The sequence below is a fragment of the Podarcis bocagei genome, assembly GCF_964188305.1.
Source record: "Podarcis bocagei genome assembly, chromosome: 10".
Taxonomy (NCBI): Eukaryota; Metazoa; Chordata; class Lepidosauria; order Squamata; family Lacertidae; genus Podarcis; species Podarcis bocagei.
The window spans coordinates 26,805,872-26,825,107 of record NC_138135.1 but is presented as its reverse complement, the minus strand read 5'-3'; the positions used below and the strand labels follow the sequence as shown (position 1 = coordinate 26,825,107).

The 19,236-nt window shown below is 41.7% G+C and overlaps 1 protein-coding gene and 1 long non-coding RNA gene across 4 annotated transcripts in view; one reads left to right on the top strand and one right to left on the bottom strand.

Moving 5' to 3' along the window:
- IGF1 (insulin like growth factor 1) overlaps positions 1-9,539 on the top strand; it is a 76,601-nt gene extending 67,062 nt beyond the window's left edge. For 2 of the 3 annotated variants that reach the window (XM_081212293.1, XM_081212296.1), the window contains exon 5: positions 587-9,539. In XM_081212293.1, the coding sequence (XP_081068419.1) occupies positions 587-647 (61 nt within the window). In that variant the 3' untranslated portion in view covers positions 648-9,539. The remainder of the gene's footprint in view (positions 1-586) is intronic. The other variant, XM_081212294.1, reaches the window with a different exon arrangement.
- The window catches only part of LOC308596946, a 60,915-nt gene extending 41,706 nt beyond the window's left edge, over positions 1-19,209 (bottom strand). The window contains exons 1-2 of the long non-coding RNA XR_014012748.1: positions 19,132-19,209; positions 16,900-17,087 (exon numbers count right to left, since the gene is read on the bottom strand). This is a non-coding gene — a long non-coding RNA (uncharacterized lncRNA). The remainder of the gene's footprint in view (positions 1-16,899; positions 17,088-19,131) is intronic.
- Positions 19,210-19,236: the final 27 nt, after the last annotated feature.

Genomic DNA, 19,236 nt, shown 5'->3' with positions numbered 1-19,236 from the left:
TCCCCACCTGTTCCTCCGATGGCAGTTCCCTGACAACATGCATAATTTTAAAAAAGGCTTCCAAATAATTTAAAAAAATAACTACCAATATCAAGTAATAACATTGCTATCCCATACTGATGAGATTTTTGTCTGACTCTGTTTATCAAACTGAGTGGCAACATACAAACCAATGCATGATGCCACTCCAAAGAAACTGGCATCTTGTTCTTGGCTAGTGGCAATTTGGGAATTAGCTCTGAGTGACATTGAAAAGATACAAATTATGGCTTGGCAACACGTGTACCCAACTGGTGCTTCCCTAGTGTGCCAGGTCCTTGGTGATTTCCCTAAGTTCTTCTAGGCTCTGGTTTATAACCCTACTTTCTTATCACTGTAAACTAAATATCTGGGACATCATCAAGTAGACCTGAGCAATGCAACCAAAAGACTCTTGCTGTACTGTACCACTTAGGACTGCAGATGGGAGATTGCAGGTCTGAAATGTTTGCCTGTATATAAAACTGCCTATATACAGAAAAATAGCAATAAGGAAAAATGATTTTAACCTCATTTTCTCCCTGACACGCTACTTTTTCGTTTGCAGGGTATTCCGTGCCCAGAGTATTTCCAAAATGATACTGTCCAGCAAGAACCTCACCATGTGATTCTGCTGATTATGTAACTTGAGTCCCAGGTGGTACTACCCTTCAACTCCCCCCCAAAAAAAGATTGCAATGCCTACCTTGGTGCTCCGTAAGGCTTTATTTAAACTGTGACATGAATAGGAACTCTAACTGGAGCCAAGGTGAGAAGCAAGCAACCCACAAATCATTTGACTCAGTAATGTTTTAGTAAGGACTACAGTGAGGAAACAAGCCAATAAATAAAATAACATCATGTAATTTTAGACTGTCCTAAAAACACTTGCATGCAATAAGTATTGTAACTGTGTGCAAATAAGCCTTGCTTGCTTTCTCTGCACCCCTTCCTGGGAGAATGTCTCATTCAACTCAATGGGGCTGGGATTGCATTGTAATCCTGACCTGCCCATAACAACAAAGGCATTCAGTTCAATGGGACATAGAGAGGTTTACTTTCTGCATAGGATCATGCTGCATAAGCTTAGATTTAATGCAAAACAGGCTCAGATGTTGCAACAGTCTTGTGTTGGCCCTCTGAAAGGATATCAATTTTATTCGTACCTAGCAGTAATTTTTATATATCTTTGGATGGAGGCTGGAACCTATGAATGTATATACATATGAAGTCTTCTGCTGTATTCAAGTATACTCCATTTTTACAAGCAAGAGATATACAAATGAAGGATTGGGGGGGCAGGGGGGACCTGTAGCAATTTTGCTTTACCTTTTACTGATTTGGTCAGCTATGCCAAAGTGGTGCTATTGTTTTGTTTAAGAAAGTACTTGACTTTAAAAAAAAACTATAAAAGAAAGTATATGCATATTTTTAAAAAAATAAATTGACAGATATATAGATTTTGCTTTTTAAAATAGAAACTTGCCTAGCCATAATTTTTCAACTTTTTGTCATTTAAAAAAGGGGGGGGGGATTTGGGACAGTACTTACATTTAAAAAAAAAATGAGAGAGAAATAAAATTGCCAAAATTAATACTAATGTTAGGTGTCACATTATCAGAACAGAAGTGTAGGGCTAAGTACTGCTGCAGCTTAATTTCCATTTGTTTTGGTGGGATAAACAGGGATACTGCTCTAACCCCATTGGGATGAATGAATGTTGCAATACAACAGTGCTTAATGGATTAAATCCGTAAGCCGCACTCAGAAGCTCCAGTGTGCCTGTGAGTGTTCCAGGGCACCCTATAAGCTCCCATTCTGTTTAATGAAGGGGACAATACTGTGCTTGTGACAGGATGCCTGCGTGGAACTTTGGGTCATGGCACAGTCCTCCACTCATTAAAAGCATCGTGTATTCTTGCACAGGGGTAACATTGGGATTGTTTGTATGCAGTGGTTACATTGCCTTGGTGGAAATCACCTTTCACTTGATTTTCTTCAAATGCCCTTACCCACTTAAGTCCACCACCTCCTCCAGAGTCCCTCTGGAGCAGAATACAATATGGCACTTTCCACTAAGGCAAAGTCACCATATGGATATAATCCATTCTAATTACACCAAATTACAAAAACCTTTCATCCTGCCCTTGGTTAAGACCAGAAGTCCAAATTATCATTCAAAGGGTGATAATCCCTGGAGTGTTTTCACACAACAAGAAAGACACACTTGAGCCTTACTCGCGCCTTCTGCATGCATGAATGAAGTCCTAAAACACAGAGTGCGGTTAAAAAAAAATACTTTTTCTATACATGGTTCCTGAACTACCAAGTAATAATAATAATAATAATAATAATAATAATAATAATAATAATTTTATTTATAACCTCGCCCATGTGGCTGGGTTTCCCCAGCCTCTCTGGGCGGCTTACACTACATAAAAAATTGTAAAACATCAGACATTAAAAACTTCCCTAAACAGGGCTACCTTCAGATGTCTTCTAAAAGTCAGATAGTTGTTTATTTCCTTGATCGGAGGGTGTTAACAGGGTGGGTGCCACTACTGAGAAGGCCCCTTGCCTGGTTCCCTGTAACCTCACTTCTCGCAGTGAGGGAACCACCAGAAGTCCCTCGGCACTGGATCTCAGTGTCCAGGCTGAACGATGGAGGTGCAGATGCTCCTTCAGGTATACTGGGCTGAGGCTGTTTAGGGCTTTAAAGGTCAGCACCAAAACTTTGAATTGTGCTCGGAAATGTACTGAGAGCCAATGTGGGTATTTCAAGACCATATGTCTCCGCAGCTACTCTCAGTCACCAGTATAGCTGCCGCATTCTGGATTAATTGTAGTTTCCGAGTCACCTTCAGAGGTAGCCCACACATAGAATGCATTGCAATAGTCCAAGCAGGAGATAACCAGAGCATGTACCACTCTGGCAAGACAGTTCACAGGCAGGTAGTATCTCAACCTCCGTACCAGATGGAGCTGGGAGACACCTGCCTTGGACACAGAATTGACCTGCACCTCCATGGATAGCTGTGAGTCCAAAATGACTCCCAGGTTGCACACCTGGAGCTTCAGGGGCACAGCTACCCCGTTCAAGGTCCCCCACACCTGACCCCCCAAAACAGTACTTCTTTCTTGCCAGTGATTCATGCATAGAAGCCTACTTACATGTATGGATCTCCTTAGCTTGGTTGAGACAAAAGTGTACAGTGGTACCTCGGGTTAAGTACTTAATTCGTTCCAGAGGTTCGTACTTAACCTGAAACTGTTCTTAACCTGAAGCACCACTTTAGCTAATGGGGCCTTCTGCTGCTGCTGTGCTGCCGGAGCACGATTTCTGTTCTCATCCCGAAGCAAAGTTCTTAACCTGAAGCACTATTTCTGGGTTAGCGGAGTCTGTAACCTGAAGCGTTTGTAACCTGAAGCGTATGTAACCCGAGGTACCACTGTATTGAGTTTATTTTATCTATAACAGATAACTCAAGGGTAGGCCCACAAACATAAAACGTATATTTATAGAGAAATTGGTTTAGGTACAAATCACAGCTTTTTTAAAAAAAAAAAATGCCTTGAAGTGAAAAGAAAAAAAACATCCATTTCTAATGGGGGTGGGGAGAAGAAGTGACATATTCTGTAGCTTTTGAGAAAGAGTTGAAAATATATGGCTAGCATTCTGTGAAACTGAAATTGTGTGCATGCATTGAGTCTGTATGTGTGATTTTTTTTTAAAAAAGAAAAACTTTATATGGTTTTCACAAACATCAAAATGTGCAAAAATGAGACCTTTATGGTTCTTTTTAAATGAAAGTTAAATCTGATTGGAGATTCTTTGCGTTTAGATAGGGGGGGAAATTGTTCTGATGAAAGTATATTCAGTCTATTTAATGTGTTTCAAAACTACTTTTAGCCTGGAAATGAATTGTAGTAATTTATTAAAGACACAATATATACCACTGATTCCTCTTTTAAAAATATCATTGCAGTTCAAACAAGTATGCCGTACATTTTATAGTTTATTCAAAGAGACTTTCCGTTGTTCTGGTTTCAAATGGCTTCTCTAGTTTAAATGCCTGTGCATTTGATGATTATTTTTAAAAGGGGGATTAGGATTTTTTGCTCTATTTAACAAGTCACAAGTCTTCATTGGTGACTTTCCTCACAAGCCATTAACTATAAAGAAGCACCATTTGGTAAATCGTGTAAATCAAATTCCTGTCTTGAAGGAGAAACAAATCCTAAATGCAAACCTATATTCATTTTAATCCTGCAATAGACATTTTTGCTTATCATAATATTACAGTATTCTACAAGGACTATCATTGCTCAAACACAGTATCTTGTGTACAATTTTTTTCTGTTTGACTTTTACATGAAGGAGGTTATAAGAATATCTGAAACTTGACTACATATAATACAATATAGAGATACCACTCTAACAAAGACACAACTAGACAATATTTTCATTTCCCTTGAAAGATTGAGGCTAGGTACAGATAGTGGTTCCAGCTGACTTCAAGTTAATTGTGACAAGTTAGTCTCATAAACTAGCTGAAGACCTGTTGCTTTAATGTGATTTAGTCACAACTGCTGGATCAGGGCCAATAGTTTTTCACATGCTTGAAGGCAGAATAATTCAACAAATACTGTTCATAGTGCACATCTTTACTTTCTCTGTCCCACATTGCCACTGGAGACACTTGGGCTAAACCTAGCCCATAGATGCTGAGCTGGCCAACCATCCCTCATAAAAGTAGCTCTCCAAGAAAGTGAGTTGCTGGCCAGGTCACTACAGTCTCTAGTCATCCAAATGTTTAAAGCATGATTAGATTTTGCCACCTTCCCAAGTGGCTTCTGTTTTACAAACTCATTTCTGCAAATTCTAAACAAGGCTATTGGAGTCTCTCCTTAATTCCCTCCAAGACAATATTTGAAGGGGTGTGTGAAACTTGAAATTTAAAACATACTTATGAAGTTATATTATACCAAATCATACTCTTGGTCCAACTAGCCCAGCATTGTTTTGTCTGACAGGCAGAAGCTCTGCGGGGTCTCAAAGAGGGAGCTATTTTCTCCTCGCTACCTTATCTTTTTACCTGGAGATGCTAGGGATTGAACCTGGCACCCTCTGAACCACTGAGCTATGCCGTCTCTCTTGCCATTTATTACATGGCACATACACAACTACAATATGGACAGGAGAAATTAACATATGTGCCCTTGGACATTGATAGCTCTATCATGCTACCTTAGAGATATACTAGCATCTGTATCTAGCTCCATACTGATTGCATGAAGGGCGCATGCTTTGAAAAAAAATATTCCACTTTTCAATAACCTGCAACATAACCACAACTTTCTGCTTCTCACTTGCATTATTTATTTTCAGAAATCTTATGCTGTAGCTGTTTTCACTGAAATGTATCAGCACAGCCTTATATTTGCAAACCAGGCATAACCAACACTTCAAAAACATGTGTTTCATTCACTAGCACTTCTTGGATAACTTTGCTGTGCTACTACCACAGCCATCTATTGAATGGTCACTGTGACATCACAACACCTAGCCATGCACGTTCCTTCTCTGCTCACTAGTACCATTTTTGAAAACTCTCTCTCTCTATAGGTTTACTTTGTCTCACGCACACCAGCTGTGCACTCCTGCTCTCCAGCAGTGGAATACATGTCTCTTTCAATATGTTTTTGCTAGGCAACCCCACTCCAATTACACAGAAAACGAGGTCATAATGGAGAATGGGACTACTGTTAATCCTATGCTTACTACAACAACAACAACAAACCTGGACTATTTGGAAAGGGCCCTTGGCTGCAGGGACATCCTGTTTCAGACAATAAGGAAAATTTACCTTGTGCTGCTTGTTAGTTGCAGCCCCGTTAGACCACAGTTACACCTCTACCTCTACCTCCTGTTCATACATCTGGTTGCCCATGCAATTGACTTTGGGAAATTGTGCAAGTGGCCACCATGATTTGCATACAGCAACGTTTTTCAAAATGTCTCCCTGTCAATTCGGTGTGCAGTCATAATTAGATCCCATTGAAATCAATGTGGAATATTTGTCATGATTAACTTTTAAAACAGGACCATAGCATGACTTTGCCAGGATCCAACCCACTGTTTATTCTTGTGGTCTTTCTTTTCTGGCATAGTATTGCTCACTACTCTATAGCGTTGCCATGATTTCCCAGTTTAGATCCTAATACCAGATAATAACACGGGCCCAGATGTTTCACAGGTCTACTTCTAACTTGCTTATTTGCTGCTACAACTGCACATAATATTGGGGTTGACACCCTACCTCTGTGTTTAAATTTCACAGATACCAATGAGTAGATACCAAATAGATCTACTGATAATTGGCCACCAATAAACTTAAGTCCAAGGATGCAGAATATCTGATGCATAATCAAAAACATTATAAAAGGGGGGGGGGAACATTGAAGAAAGACTGACTGAATTAATGTGTGAAATGTTGCTTGATGCACTTCTTGCTGAAAATCATTAAATTCCTTTTCTTTTTTCTTTTTCTTTTCTTTTTTGGGGCTGCTCCTGAATAATGTCTTGCTTTACTAAGAAAGCCTGTTCATTTTATAATGGTCACTAAATGGGGTGATTTTGTGGCTAAGTAACCTTAAAAGTAAGGCTATAGGTTATGTACAACTTGCATGCGGAATTTGGCAACTTATGCTTGGCATGAGGAGTCATCCTACTTTCATTATGGGAGGAAAATAATGGCACTTGAAAGTGTTGACTTTCAATATAAAGTACGGTAGAATTTTCCCACATTAAAAGAAGCAGACTTAGGTTTTCTAAAGGGTATATGACTAGGGTACATGACAAGGAGCCACAGCCAATCCTGGACCCTTAAGAAGTATAACCATATGATACCCATGTCTGAAAATATGTTTTTCATTCATTCATTCATTTTTTAATTTATTATTTGCTTTATATCTCTCTCTTTTTAAATTACATAATTCCTCAAACTAAGCTACAACAGCATTAAACCAGAAAACTTTAGTGTTGGTTGAATTGCCCTGCCTCACTTACATCAATAGGGATTGTTATTGGTACTCAATGGCACTGATGGATTATTTCAATGCTTAATGTGGCAATACACATAGCACGATGACTGTAGATAGAGATGGATGCCCAGTTTTGAGTACATTCATACATATTTCACTGAAGGTACTGGACTCACACAACCTGGAGCCTCACATGTGCAGAAGTGGCCCCTATTCTCCATGGCTGCAAATAATCTGTGCACATCAGTGGGAATCCATACTACATATGCAGAACATTTCCTCAATTCATGGAAAGGAATGGAGCTGCTGATGGCCAAGATGTAACCTAACACAGGTGTTTAGTTGGATGCTCCCAACATCAGCAGTGGCAAGGAAAGCTTTACTTGAGCTTGCAGAACTTCATGTGCCCAAAATGGCTATGGTGGTCCTATTTCATTGGCCTGTGGGCCGCAGCCTATGTCCAAATCCTGCCTAATGAGACCTTTCCTTTTTTACTTGCAAAGGAGAAAATGCAGTACTCCATTGCCCTTAATTTATGAACAGCACTTTGCTATTGCAAAATGAAATTTACGGGGATAGAGCACTTTGAACATGTCTTTGCTAGCCAAGGTTGTGTGCTGGGGAGGGGGGAGGCTCCATGCATGTACATGATTTTGCACGCCTTAATTGTTGTTGCTACTTTCTTGTAATCGATCCATTAGCTTAAATGCCTGTTGTAAGCAGTCTACCAAAACTGTTTTGTAATTTAGGTTTATTTCCACTTGCAGCCCAATCCCCAAAGCGCTCCGCCGGCACAAGCCCCATTGAGGACTGGAGCTTTAAGCAAGGAACTTGCCTGCATCAAACTTACACAAGGGCAAGCTTCCTTACACTATACAGTAAATGAGAACAACTTTTACTTTGAGGTATGACAGAGTGACGCTGATGCATTTCTAACCAATTCCAGTGATGGAAATCAATTGTGACCCAAGGAGAGTAACGAAGCAACTGAAGCAACCAGCTGGTGTGTTACAGCATGTTTTTTCCTGAATAGGTTTTGCGAGCCAAAAACAAGATTCCTTAGTGGGAAAGGACATATGCTGCTTTAAAAAAACAATCAGAATGTGGTGAAGTGTTTCACATAGTTCTGGGAGACTTTGAAGTACCACATGCTTGTTATAAGTACCGTACATCTCTAGAGGCACAGCTAACAACAAAACTAAATGCACATTTCCAGTATGCCTCCAGCCGATATTTTTCCATACGAGTCCAGCATAATCTAATCTATAAGACAACAGGATCAAAGACTGACTGATACCTGGATAAGTGACCCTCTGCAAAGCTAGAATGTCATAATTAGTCATCTAGCTTATATGTATTTTTAGTTACTTAGCTGCCCAAGTGCTAAATGTTGAGATTAATATTCATTTGTTTTCCACAATGCCATTCTTCCAAACAAAAATATGAGCTGGCCCACTTACCTTAAATTAAGAGTATGGTCAACATCAGAACATGAACTGGCCCACTTACATCTTAAGAAAAGGTATGTGCAACCTCAGGGTTTAGATTATACAAGCATGGTTGTATATGGGCACTTGAATTCATATAAATTCACTACTGAAGGCTATTGACGGCAAGCATATAAGCAAAAACCATGATGAGAGACATCATTTGCTCACCCTGTCAGCTCCTCCCACACACCAAAAAAAGTCCATAATCCTTGAAACACTTTGGCGGCATATGTCGTACTGAGATAGATGGGCAATGCACCAGCACAATGCTTTGTAGATTGGGCTGTAAATATTTGGATTTGTACAGTTTTTATTTTCCCTGTGCTCATTCAAAATGCAAACTGTCATGACCTAATGACAAGTAAATAATATTTCATACTGTGTATGTAACATCAGTGTGTTGCAGAACCCCCCACCCCACTCAAACAACTACTTCAACAGTAGAACTCACCCCATTATTCTCCCCATTTAGCACTGGTAAGCTTTCCACAGATACACAGGAATGCCAAGTAATGAAGGTTTTAGTGCTTGCGAAAAGAAAAAACTGATCTTACTATTTCACAGGTACCTTGGAACCATTTAGCCATGTCCCCCACTCTGTGCAAACTTTCTAACTCGGTAAACATTGATCAATAAACCAATAGTGTATTCATGCTTCTTAAAAAGCTCTTTATATGCATTTATCATGATAGGTCCAAAAGATCTCAAGAGCTAGTTGTCTGGTTTTCATTGTTTGTTTTTCTAAATATCCACTGATGCAGTAAAAAAATAAAAAAGGGCTTGGTCACACTGTATAATAAAATAAAGACTATGGCAACCTTAGGTTGGTAGAATGTACTGAACTGTTTGCTCCCTCTTGAGATCCAGTCCAAAATGTGAAACATTACTGTAAGAGGGTATCTTTCTAATGTATTTGTATGTATAGTTGACACCTCTGTGAGGTCTAATAAAGAATAATGGTTAATAAACATAACTGTGCTAAGCATCTTTCTTGCTCTAGGATAGCTCTGACTTCTTTGGCTATAAAGCAATTGCTTTAGACTCAGGCTCTGCACATGTGAGAGAAAACACAGAAAGAGTGTTGGCTGGTGATCTTAAATTAAGATAATCAGTGCTCTCTCTCTTAAGTTATCACCACCCACACTCTTTCTTTCTCCTGCCCCCCCCCCTTTAGAAAGAGAGAGAAAGAGTGTGGGATGAATGGATGATAGATGAATGGAGGCTGGAGGCTGTGTGAGTGAGAATGAATGGAGCACATCCTTGTATGCCTGTGCAAATAAATCAGTGCTGTGTAAGAAAGGGTATGGAGTGGCTCCAGCCCTGCTAACTGATGGTATGCAGAATCTGACATATTACTCCCAAGGGAATGCAACCTTCAGAGGCAAAAAAACCACACACAAAAAAAGATTATTCACCCCTCCTTTAAAGCGAAACAAAAACATGACCAATGTTAACAAAAAATACATATGTTAGGGGAACGTATGCATAAAAATGAATATATTAGTGAAAATAACATGCAGTATATTAAGAGAAACTGCTTGCAAAAAGCTGCACATTAGTCAAAACTGCATCCCAAATGTGTTTATTAGGAAAAAAATTCACTAACAATACAGTACAGTGTTTTTCTTTTCTTTAAAACTGCAAACTGCTGCACAAATGTGGAATTTAAGATTGGGAAAATGAGAAACTGAGTGAACTGATATTGACAGATCTTTCCATTCTTATTGGAGTGGCCACACTCAGTGCCAGAATGTGGCCACTGGAGGGTTGACCAAGGTTGAAAGAGGCCCTCAGGCCAAAAACGGTTACCCACCATTGGTCTTCTTCTTTGGCAACCACTTGTAGCTGAGTAAGAATGTCTTCCATGAGCACAGTCTTAATGGTGTGTCCACAGATGACTTTGGAGGCCAATTCTAGATCCACATGTCCTTCCACAGTGGGGACATAGGTTTCTGAGCAGGAGTTGATCATGGTGAGGGTTTGCCAAACACGTCTTCCTTTTAACCCATTTCTCCCTTTCGTCCTGAGTTTGAGTGTCTTCAAAGTCCATGACACCTTTGGTAAAGGCTGCTTTCCAACTGGAGCGATTGCAGGCCAATGTTTCTCAATTGTTGGTGTTTATATTACATTGTTAAAGATTTGCCTTGAAAGAGTCTTTAAACCTCTTTTGTTGACCACCAGCATTACACTTTCCATTTTTAAGTTCAGAATAGAGTAGTTGCTTTGGAAGACAATAATCAGGCATCCGCTCAACATGACCAGTCCCACGAAGTTGATGTTGAAGAATCATTGCTTCAACACTGGTGATATTTGCTTCTTCCAGTATACTGACATTAGTTCGCCTGTCTTCCCAAGTGATATGTAAAAATTTTCAGAGACACCGTTGATGGAATCTTTCGAGGAGTTGGAGATGGCGTTTATAAGTGGTCCATGTTTCACAAGTGTACAGTAAGGTTGGTAGTTCAATAGCTTTGGAAACAAGCATTTTGGTTTCCCTGTGAATGTCCCAGTCCTCAAACACTCTGCACTTCCATCAGGAGAAAGCTGCATTCACAGAGCTCAGGCGATGCTGGATTTCGGCATCAGTGTCAACCCTTGTGGAAAGATAACTGCCCAGATAGGAAAAATGATTGACATTTTCCAACGTTACAGCGTTACACCATTAAGTTGGATTTGTGGCACTGCAAAGGGGTTGTTTTGTGCTTGTTGATACTGCACTTTGGTTTTTGGGATGTTGAGAGATAGGCCAAGCTTTTCGTAAGCTTCTGCGAAGATATTTAGGATGGTTTGGAGGTCATCCTCTAAGTGAGCACACACTACGTTGTCATCAGCATATTGAAACTCTATGACGTAAGTTATGGTAACCTTACTCTTTGCTTTCAGTCTACTCAAGTTAAAGAGCTTTCCATCTGTTCAATATATGATTTCTACCCCAGTTTACATTGACAATGTGTAGGATCATGGCAATGAAAATATTAGAGTTAGAGCGATGATACATCCCTGTTTAACACCTGATCCCACTGTGAATGGTTCACTTTGACAGCCATTGTTATCCACAATTGTTTCTGCCACATTTTCATGGAGGAGCTGAAGAATGTTCACAAATTTATCCAGGCAGCCAATTTTCAGAAGGACAGTCCACAGAGCATTACGATTTATAGTGCTGAAGGCCTTAGTCAGGTCAATAAACGCCATATACAGGGATTGGTTTTGCTCTCTGCATTTTTCTTGAAGCTGTCGAGCGGTGAAAATCATATCCACTATCCCCCCTAGAAGGTTGAAAACCATTTTGGGATTCAGGAAGGGTGGCCTTGGATATAGTTGGGAGATGGTTTCCTAAAATCCTTGCAAGAATTTTGCCAACTGCAGCTAATAAAGAGATAGTTTCCATAATCCATTCTATCAACTTTTTTTTAAAAAAAGAGATTGCATTCTCTTCAGTACCAACAGTTTGGGACTAGGTGCCAGCTTCTAGCTTAAAACAACTGAAAAATTCATCTCCACAAAATTTCTTTGTCTGTCAAAATACTTACCTCTCTTCCCACTCTGCATTGCAGTCACGATCCTATGTCTCTCCCCCCCCCCCCTACACACATGCATGGCTACTTACATTTTTAATGCAATAATACATTTAACATCACATCAACTTTGGCCCAGGGAGCTGCAGTTTTGTAAACACATTTCTTCATATTCTAAAGCTAGGTTATCTGTATCCCACTTCATCATTTTTATCTCAGCCAATTATTTGAGGGAGGAAGCATGGATAAATACTTAGAGCTGTTCTACCTAAATCCTAAAACCAGGAGGTTACATTCTACAGTGCCTTGGCGTTACTGCAGGGATAGAAAACCTCAGTCCCAGGGCCTAGATGTGGCCCTCCAAACCTCTCCATGGGGCCCTCAGACTCTCCCTGGACCATGGCACTGAAGCGCTTTGTGCCTGGAATATGTCTTGATTGCCTGGATGAAGAACTGTGTGCACAGATAGGGTGTGTGTGTGTGTGTGTGTGTGTGTGTGTGTGTGTGTGTGTGTGTAAATCTTTTAAGTTTTGTGTGACTGGAATGTAGTGTAATAGAGATAAGAATCACATTCATTCCTTTTCCCAGCCTAGCATGTGGCCCCAGAAGGTTGTTCACAAGGAAACATGGCTCTCTGATTTAGTGAAAAGAGTTTTCCACTCACAGAACAGTGATTTTCATTCCTCCTCCCCTACCCACAGAAGCCCTTCACATCCTACACTGTTTTTGAAAGTCCCCTGTCCTCACGACCAGCTTTTGGCTCAACAGAAACAGGTTGCCACACCTTGCACAAAGAGGTACACTTTCCACTAGTACAAAGCTATCATTAGTCACAACCCAGTAATGATCAGAGCAATCTTATGCTAAGGTTACCAGATTTTTTTCAATGAATGCGGGGACACTTTTCAGCCTCAGCAGGAATGATAGGATTTTGTCAGGGGACTGATTTGTAAATCCTGGGACTGCCTCCGAGAAACGGGGACGTCTGGTAAACCTTATCTTATGCACGCCTGCTCAGAAGTAGGCTCCACTGACTTCAGTGGATCTTATTCCTGGGTACGCATAGATCACAACCTAAAGAAATTAAAACCCATGCATAAGCAACCATAAAGCCATCCTTCCATCATTCAGACACCCATTGTGTGTCAAACTGAAGCTTCTGTACAATCACAAAGAGCAGTCCTCTGACAATGTGTGGCAGCTGCTACCCCCACCCAACAAAACTAGATTAAGGGGCCAGTTTCAGGGGTGAAAAGGTCCAGCACTTAAGCAGCCTTGATCACCCTCTGCAGGAGCTGCAGTCTTGTTTCCCCAGCACCTTGAGTCTTAGAAATGCATTGGTGTCTAACTTGAATTCAGTTCAAAGAAATTCTCTCCTGACATTCTCATTTTGCAGGAAAGCTGAATTCCATGGGCAGAAGTTTCAAGCCAAGCTGTCCTCGAAATGACTTTGATGCTGATTTGTAGAGCGGGGGAAACAACCAGCTGTCATTCCACAGATGCAGAATGAGCCAGAAACAATTGGTACTGATTGTAATGATAGCGTTTGCAGCCTATGTGGAAGTCAAAAGCTTTTTGGACTAGGGAGCCTTTCTATTCGGAAGGAGGCCCAAGTGCTTTACTCTTCCTGTTGTTCCCTTCCAGCATGACAGTTACAGTGCTAATATCTTAGCATGGTGCCTGGTCTACTGACTATAATCATAAAGGCAGACGGCTATGGAAGAACAATAGACTTTCTGTATTGGGGTAGGTGACATCATGCCTCAATCTCCTGGCAGAAGAAGCAAGTGAGACGGGCAGCAAAATGATGCCATATGGAGTGCTCCCTGTTCAGGGTTTGTTACCCTGCCCCCACCCCCAGTTTTCTATTTTATCCCCATCCCACTGTCAGCATCAGCAGAGGTCACTGAGCATGTTCAATCTTCATTAGGCTATTGGAGAGGTCTCCCCTTAGGGGTTTTTTCCTTAAGATTTTGTACACTTCTGTAAATCTTGGGGTTCCTCTGAGCCTGGTGACACCTCTGTTAGGATATAGTTCCGTTCCACCTTAAAAGGGACAGGCATGACTATTGTGTGTCACATGCCTGTTTACATTTCCAGCACAGTCTGCTGGGAACTTCTGTTTTGTATATTGCTTTTGTATTGCTGTTTTGCTGGAGACAAAGGGAAGCAGACATGTTTTCCTTTGTTCCTGAACTATGCTGGAAAAAATGCTGTACACATGGCTCTGTCTGCCTCTTCCGTTGTGAGAAGATTTATTCACTCTGCTGATAGAGCATGCACAGTTCTCTTAACGTTTCAGAGGCTCATTTCGCTGACATGCTGTTCCAAAGGAGACCGGTGATCGCCTGGCTGCCAGCCAGTGGCTGGAGCCAGCTGGGGCACTGCCTGTTGCCCCCATCCCAACAACCTCTGTCATCTGTGTGGGCGGTGCCATTTTAGATACAAAGACTAGCATCCGGAATATTAGGACTTCTGTTGGTGTACCCAAGTGGGATCTACAACAAGATGCTGCGGAGCTGAGTGCTTCTGTTCCAGCCAGCCAGTCAGCCAGCCATGCCCTCCTATACAGTGCTCCATTTCGCCACCACTACCTGGCCCCAAGTCAGTCAACAATCCAGGGTCATCAAGCATGCTCAGGTCTCATTAGGCTCAGGGGGGCAAAAATTTACTTTTGTCAAACTTTGGTATTCCCAAAAGCCTACTGTTTAGCATCGGTGGCACTGTTTTAGCTTCTTACAGCTTCTTACAGCCTGCATACTGGATATACAGAATAAACGTTAAACAGTAACTATTCAGTCTGTAAGAGGAGATTTCTATAAAATGTAGGATTATTTTTAGCAACCTTGCTTCCCGCCACCCCTCCATTTCTGTCATTTGGGTGGGGTTTATAAGACTTTGTCGCTGTAATAAGTATGCTTTTAGCAGTCTGGTCTGTAGCCCAAGTCAAACTGACCTGGCTATAAGCTCTGGGGAGCTGTTCTCACACAGCTCTGAGACTATATATTATTTTCTGTGACTACAGCCAATTTGGGCCACTTCCAGGTTAACTAGGGAGGTTTACACAGTTGTCATCAGCATAATCATGGCATGGCCACAAGCACTGATGTTCTTAAGCATCCGGGACAAGCTTCCTCCCATGGCATTAGGAAATTATAATTAAGCAAAATGAAATTGGATTGGATTCTAGCATGCTTTGAAAATTTATATCTCAATGCCAGGTGTTACTGGTTTCAAAGCCAGGCCTAGAGGATTACCTTGGGATATTCTTCCTCATTGCATCACCAGGGAAGCCTAGTACAGGAACCACAGTGATAAAATCTCAGTCCTATCCAAGGTAATAATAATAAATAATAATAGTGTGTGTGCTGTGTTCACAAACAAGCTGAGTCATGAACAGCTTGTTGACTCCCCTGCTCATTGGTCTCCTGAAAAATCACAATTCATGTGCATGTCTCCTTGTAGGTCTTCATGCTAGCTACTGCTCTGGACCATCCATCCAGGTTTTCTACCTTCACCTGATCAATACTCAGTTTATGGCAGGGGTAGGCAACCTAAGGCCCATGGGCCAGATGCAGCCCAATCGCCTTCTCATTCAGGCCCATGGACAGTCCGGGAATCAGCATGTTTTTACATGAGTAAAATATGTCCTTTTATTTAAAATGCATCTCTGGGTTATTTGTGGGGCATAGGAATTCGTTCATTCTTTTTTTCAAAATATAGTCCGGCCCACCACATGGTCTGAGGGACGGTGGACTGGCCCACAGCAGAAAAAGGTTGCTGACCCCTGGTTTACAGGATGAAGGCAGCACACGACTCAGTCACTGCACTTCATGACCACTCTCCAGACCAAGGAAAACTCCCAGGCAGAGCAGTTTTGCAGCCAAACTGGGCAGGAAATGCATGCAAAGTTGCTGTCTGTCCTGCCCTCTCCCCATACCTGGATATTTGTCCAGATTGCAACTGGGGAGGGAAATATTAAACCTCTCCCAAGTGCTGTGGACTTGATAAAAATCATAGGTTGCTGGCACCTGCTATTATTATTATTATTATTATTATTATTATTATTATTATTATTATTATTAAAATCTTAAGATGCTTCCTAATGACCCATTTAGCATCATACGTGATTGGGCCTCAGCAGTCTAGGACTGATATATGGAGGCAGAAAAGGACTGTGCCTGCTGGCCTATATCAACAACATTGTGTGCCCCACCAGCCTCAGCCCCCAACATCTGCACATTGTGTGTGCAGTGAACCTCTGCAAAAGTGTGTCCATGCAAGTGGTCACGATTGTGTTCAAGGGAACAATATGTAGTTAATACAAACTACATTCATACAGCAATTTATTCCATTTCTTGACATCTTCCTGTTAATTTTGGCATTATATTTCAGCTTTCGCATGTCGTAAAAGCCACTTCCAGAAAACTAATGGATTCTAGCATGTGTTTAGCACTCATTTCCATGTTATCTGATTCCAGAAAAAGAAAACCTTTGCAGCCACCGTAACCCAGAAACTCATAGGAGTCAAATGACGAGATTTGGGGCAGTATATTGGCATACACTTCTTTCCTGCAATTTCCATGGGGGAATTGTGGGGGAACAAAAACATCCATGTGCAGAAAGTGTGGGGGAGCAGCAGTATTGTCCAATGACATTTGTTGTGGTGTCGTACCATGCCCACTGCTGTGAATAAAATTTAGCTCAACATGCCAATATATTAGTCAAGAAGGCACAGTTCCATACAAAGGCGCCGTCTTGTGCTCAACATTGCCCCCCCCCCCAACTTGGCCTGCCATCCCCCACCCAACCACCGTCCAACGCCATACCTGTTTTTGTTGTCGCTGCCACAAGGCTGAGGCCGCCCCAGCAGGGCCACCTGAGGTGCTTTGGTACAATCCTTTGGTACATTCCAGGGAGCACACCAGTGCACCTTCCAGGGCCCCCTGCCCACAAATACTGAGGGGGCCAAAGATGCTCCAACCCCTGGAGTTGGTGTGCCTGGTTGGTGCGCCATCTGAAAGGAACATTGAAAAATGAGACAGAAGCACTAGCATTATAACCAGGAAAACTAACACAATATTCTCCATGTCTGAATGCATTCTTACTGCGCCTAAATACAATATACCTGGTAAGTCATTGGTGCCTAAAAAAATGGGTATATGTCAAACACATATTTTTCACATTAATATATAAAGCAGGGGTGTGGAGGTTTATTATTTCCGTTAAAAATAGCCCATGGGGAGGGGGACAAACCCAGGGAAGGGAAGCAGGCAAGAAGAAAACTGCTCAAAGCTAGGGATCCCTTTTCTGCGTAAGTTTGAGACCTCATTGCTTTTAACTCTTTTAAAAATAAATGGGGGGAAACACATATTTAGCATGCACATGGTTTTCCCTCCATGTCTGGTTTGCATTGCTGAAGAAGACAGTAAACAGCTTTCTCCTTGCCCCATGCGTCCTGCTGCTTTGCTTGTAAGGTTGGATTTCTCTTGCATTCAGATACATAGATGGATAGATATTCTTTATGATTTTCTGCTTTTACACACTCCCTGACCCATTCCCTCTCACTCTCTCTGGACATAATGAAAACAGCAGAGCTTCAATAATGGTTTCAGATTGTGATTTGTTTGTTTTTAATTCCTCGAGAGAAAAGAGCCAGACAGCAATCCCCGATGTACACTAAGTTTTCAAAATTCCCTTCCTCTCTAATTTGCTCATTTTTCTTTTTGTCCTCAACTTCTTTCATTCCTTAAACTTCCTTCAGCTCACACTTTGGTAAACCTCCATTGCTTTTCCACTCAGTTTCTCTGTCAGCATTTCTATCCCTTCTACTCTAGGCATATTTTCCCTTCCTGCACAATTCTTTCCCCTCATCACCTGGGTCAGCATTAGGGGTCTGCATAGTCAGGCGCTTCCTGAAGGTCTGGGGGCCCAGAAGGGCCCACTGCCAACCACTCTGACCTTGCCACCAGGATCCCCACCCACTTGCTATCAGTTCTACAGTGCAGAAGCTCCTCTCACCCCATGCGTGTGCTACTTGTTGGCATTTATTATGGGAGCCAAGTCATAAGAAGACTCCGTTCGGATATAGGCACCCACCGCATTAGATTCCCCAAATTGCAGCAACCAACATCAGACGTTGCCTCTTGGGGAATTTAACATGGTGGCCAACCACTGTAGCACAGAGCTGAGGACTGGCTCAGTTCCCATAATAAGAGTTGCCGCCACCAGGTAATATGTTTGCAGGGAGAAGAGGGCTGAGGTAACTGACCTGACAGCAGGAGACTCTGATGCGGAAACAGCAGCAGCAGGTGGGTGGGTGGGCAGGGCCATATCTATGCCATATGTTTAAAGCACATGGCTTCCCTCAAATAATCTTTGGAACTACAGTTTGTTAAGGGTGCTGGGAATTGTAGCTCTGTGAGGGGTAATCTTTCATTCACAGGATTCTTTGGGGAATCCATCTGCTTGAAATGGATGATGTAGAAGATGTGACCCAGGTTGACATCAGACAGGGCAGTATCAGCCTAAAGGGCCATTAAAGTCTGTCAGTGGCCCTGCTTATCACTCTTTTATTCCCCACTTTGCCATTCTTTACATCTCCATGCTATTCCTTCCCCCCTCCACATCTTTATTTGACCCAAATCTGCCTTTCTTCTTTTTATTTTCCTGTTTTTAGCTCAGTATGACCCCCTACTTCCTACCCTCACTCAGTTTTAGCCTTTCCCTCTCCCACCTATTCACCTCTTTCCTCATCTCCCCCTTCACACAAAGAAGCACCACTTCCCAGAGCAATGAGGTCACACTTCCAGAACCTTCCATTGTCAGGTCTGTAACCAGTGCTTTTTTCTGGGGGGACGCAGGGGTACACATACCCATAAACATTTTGTGAATCTTTGCACTTTTGTCCATTTACTGTATTTATTTTCCACAATTTGAACTACAAAATTGTGATTTTCTTGAGTCAAAATGAGAGTACCCCTAAACATTTTTTTAAAGAAAAAAAGCACTGTATGTAACAATGGCAGCCATAAACCTTAGGAAGCATGCTTTTTCCTCACCAATGAGCAATCTTGGTCAGAAGCTGCCTGTTGGAGTGGGGGGGCTTGTCAATCCCAGCACATCTCAGGGGAAGGTTTCTCCGAAAGGATGGCAGTTGGGGGGAG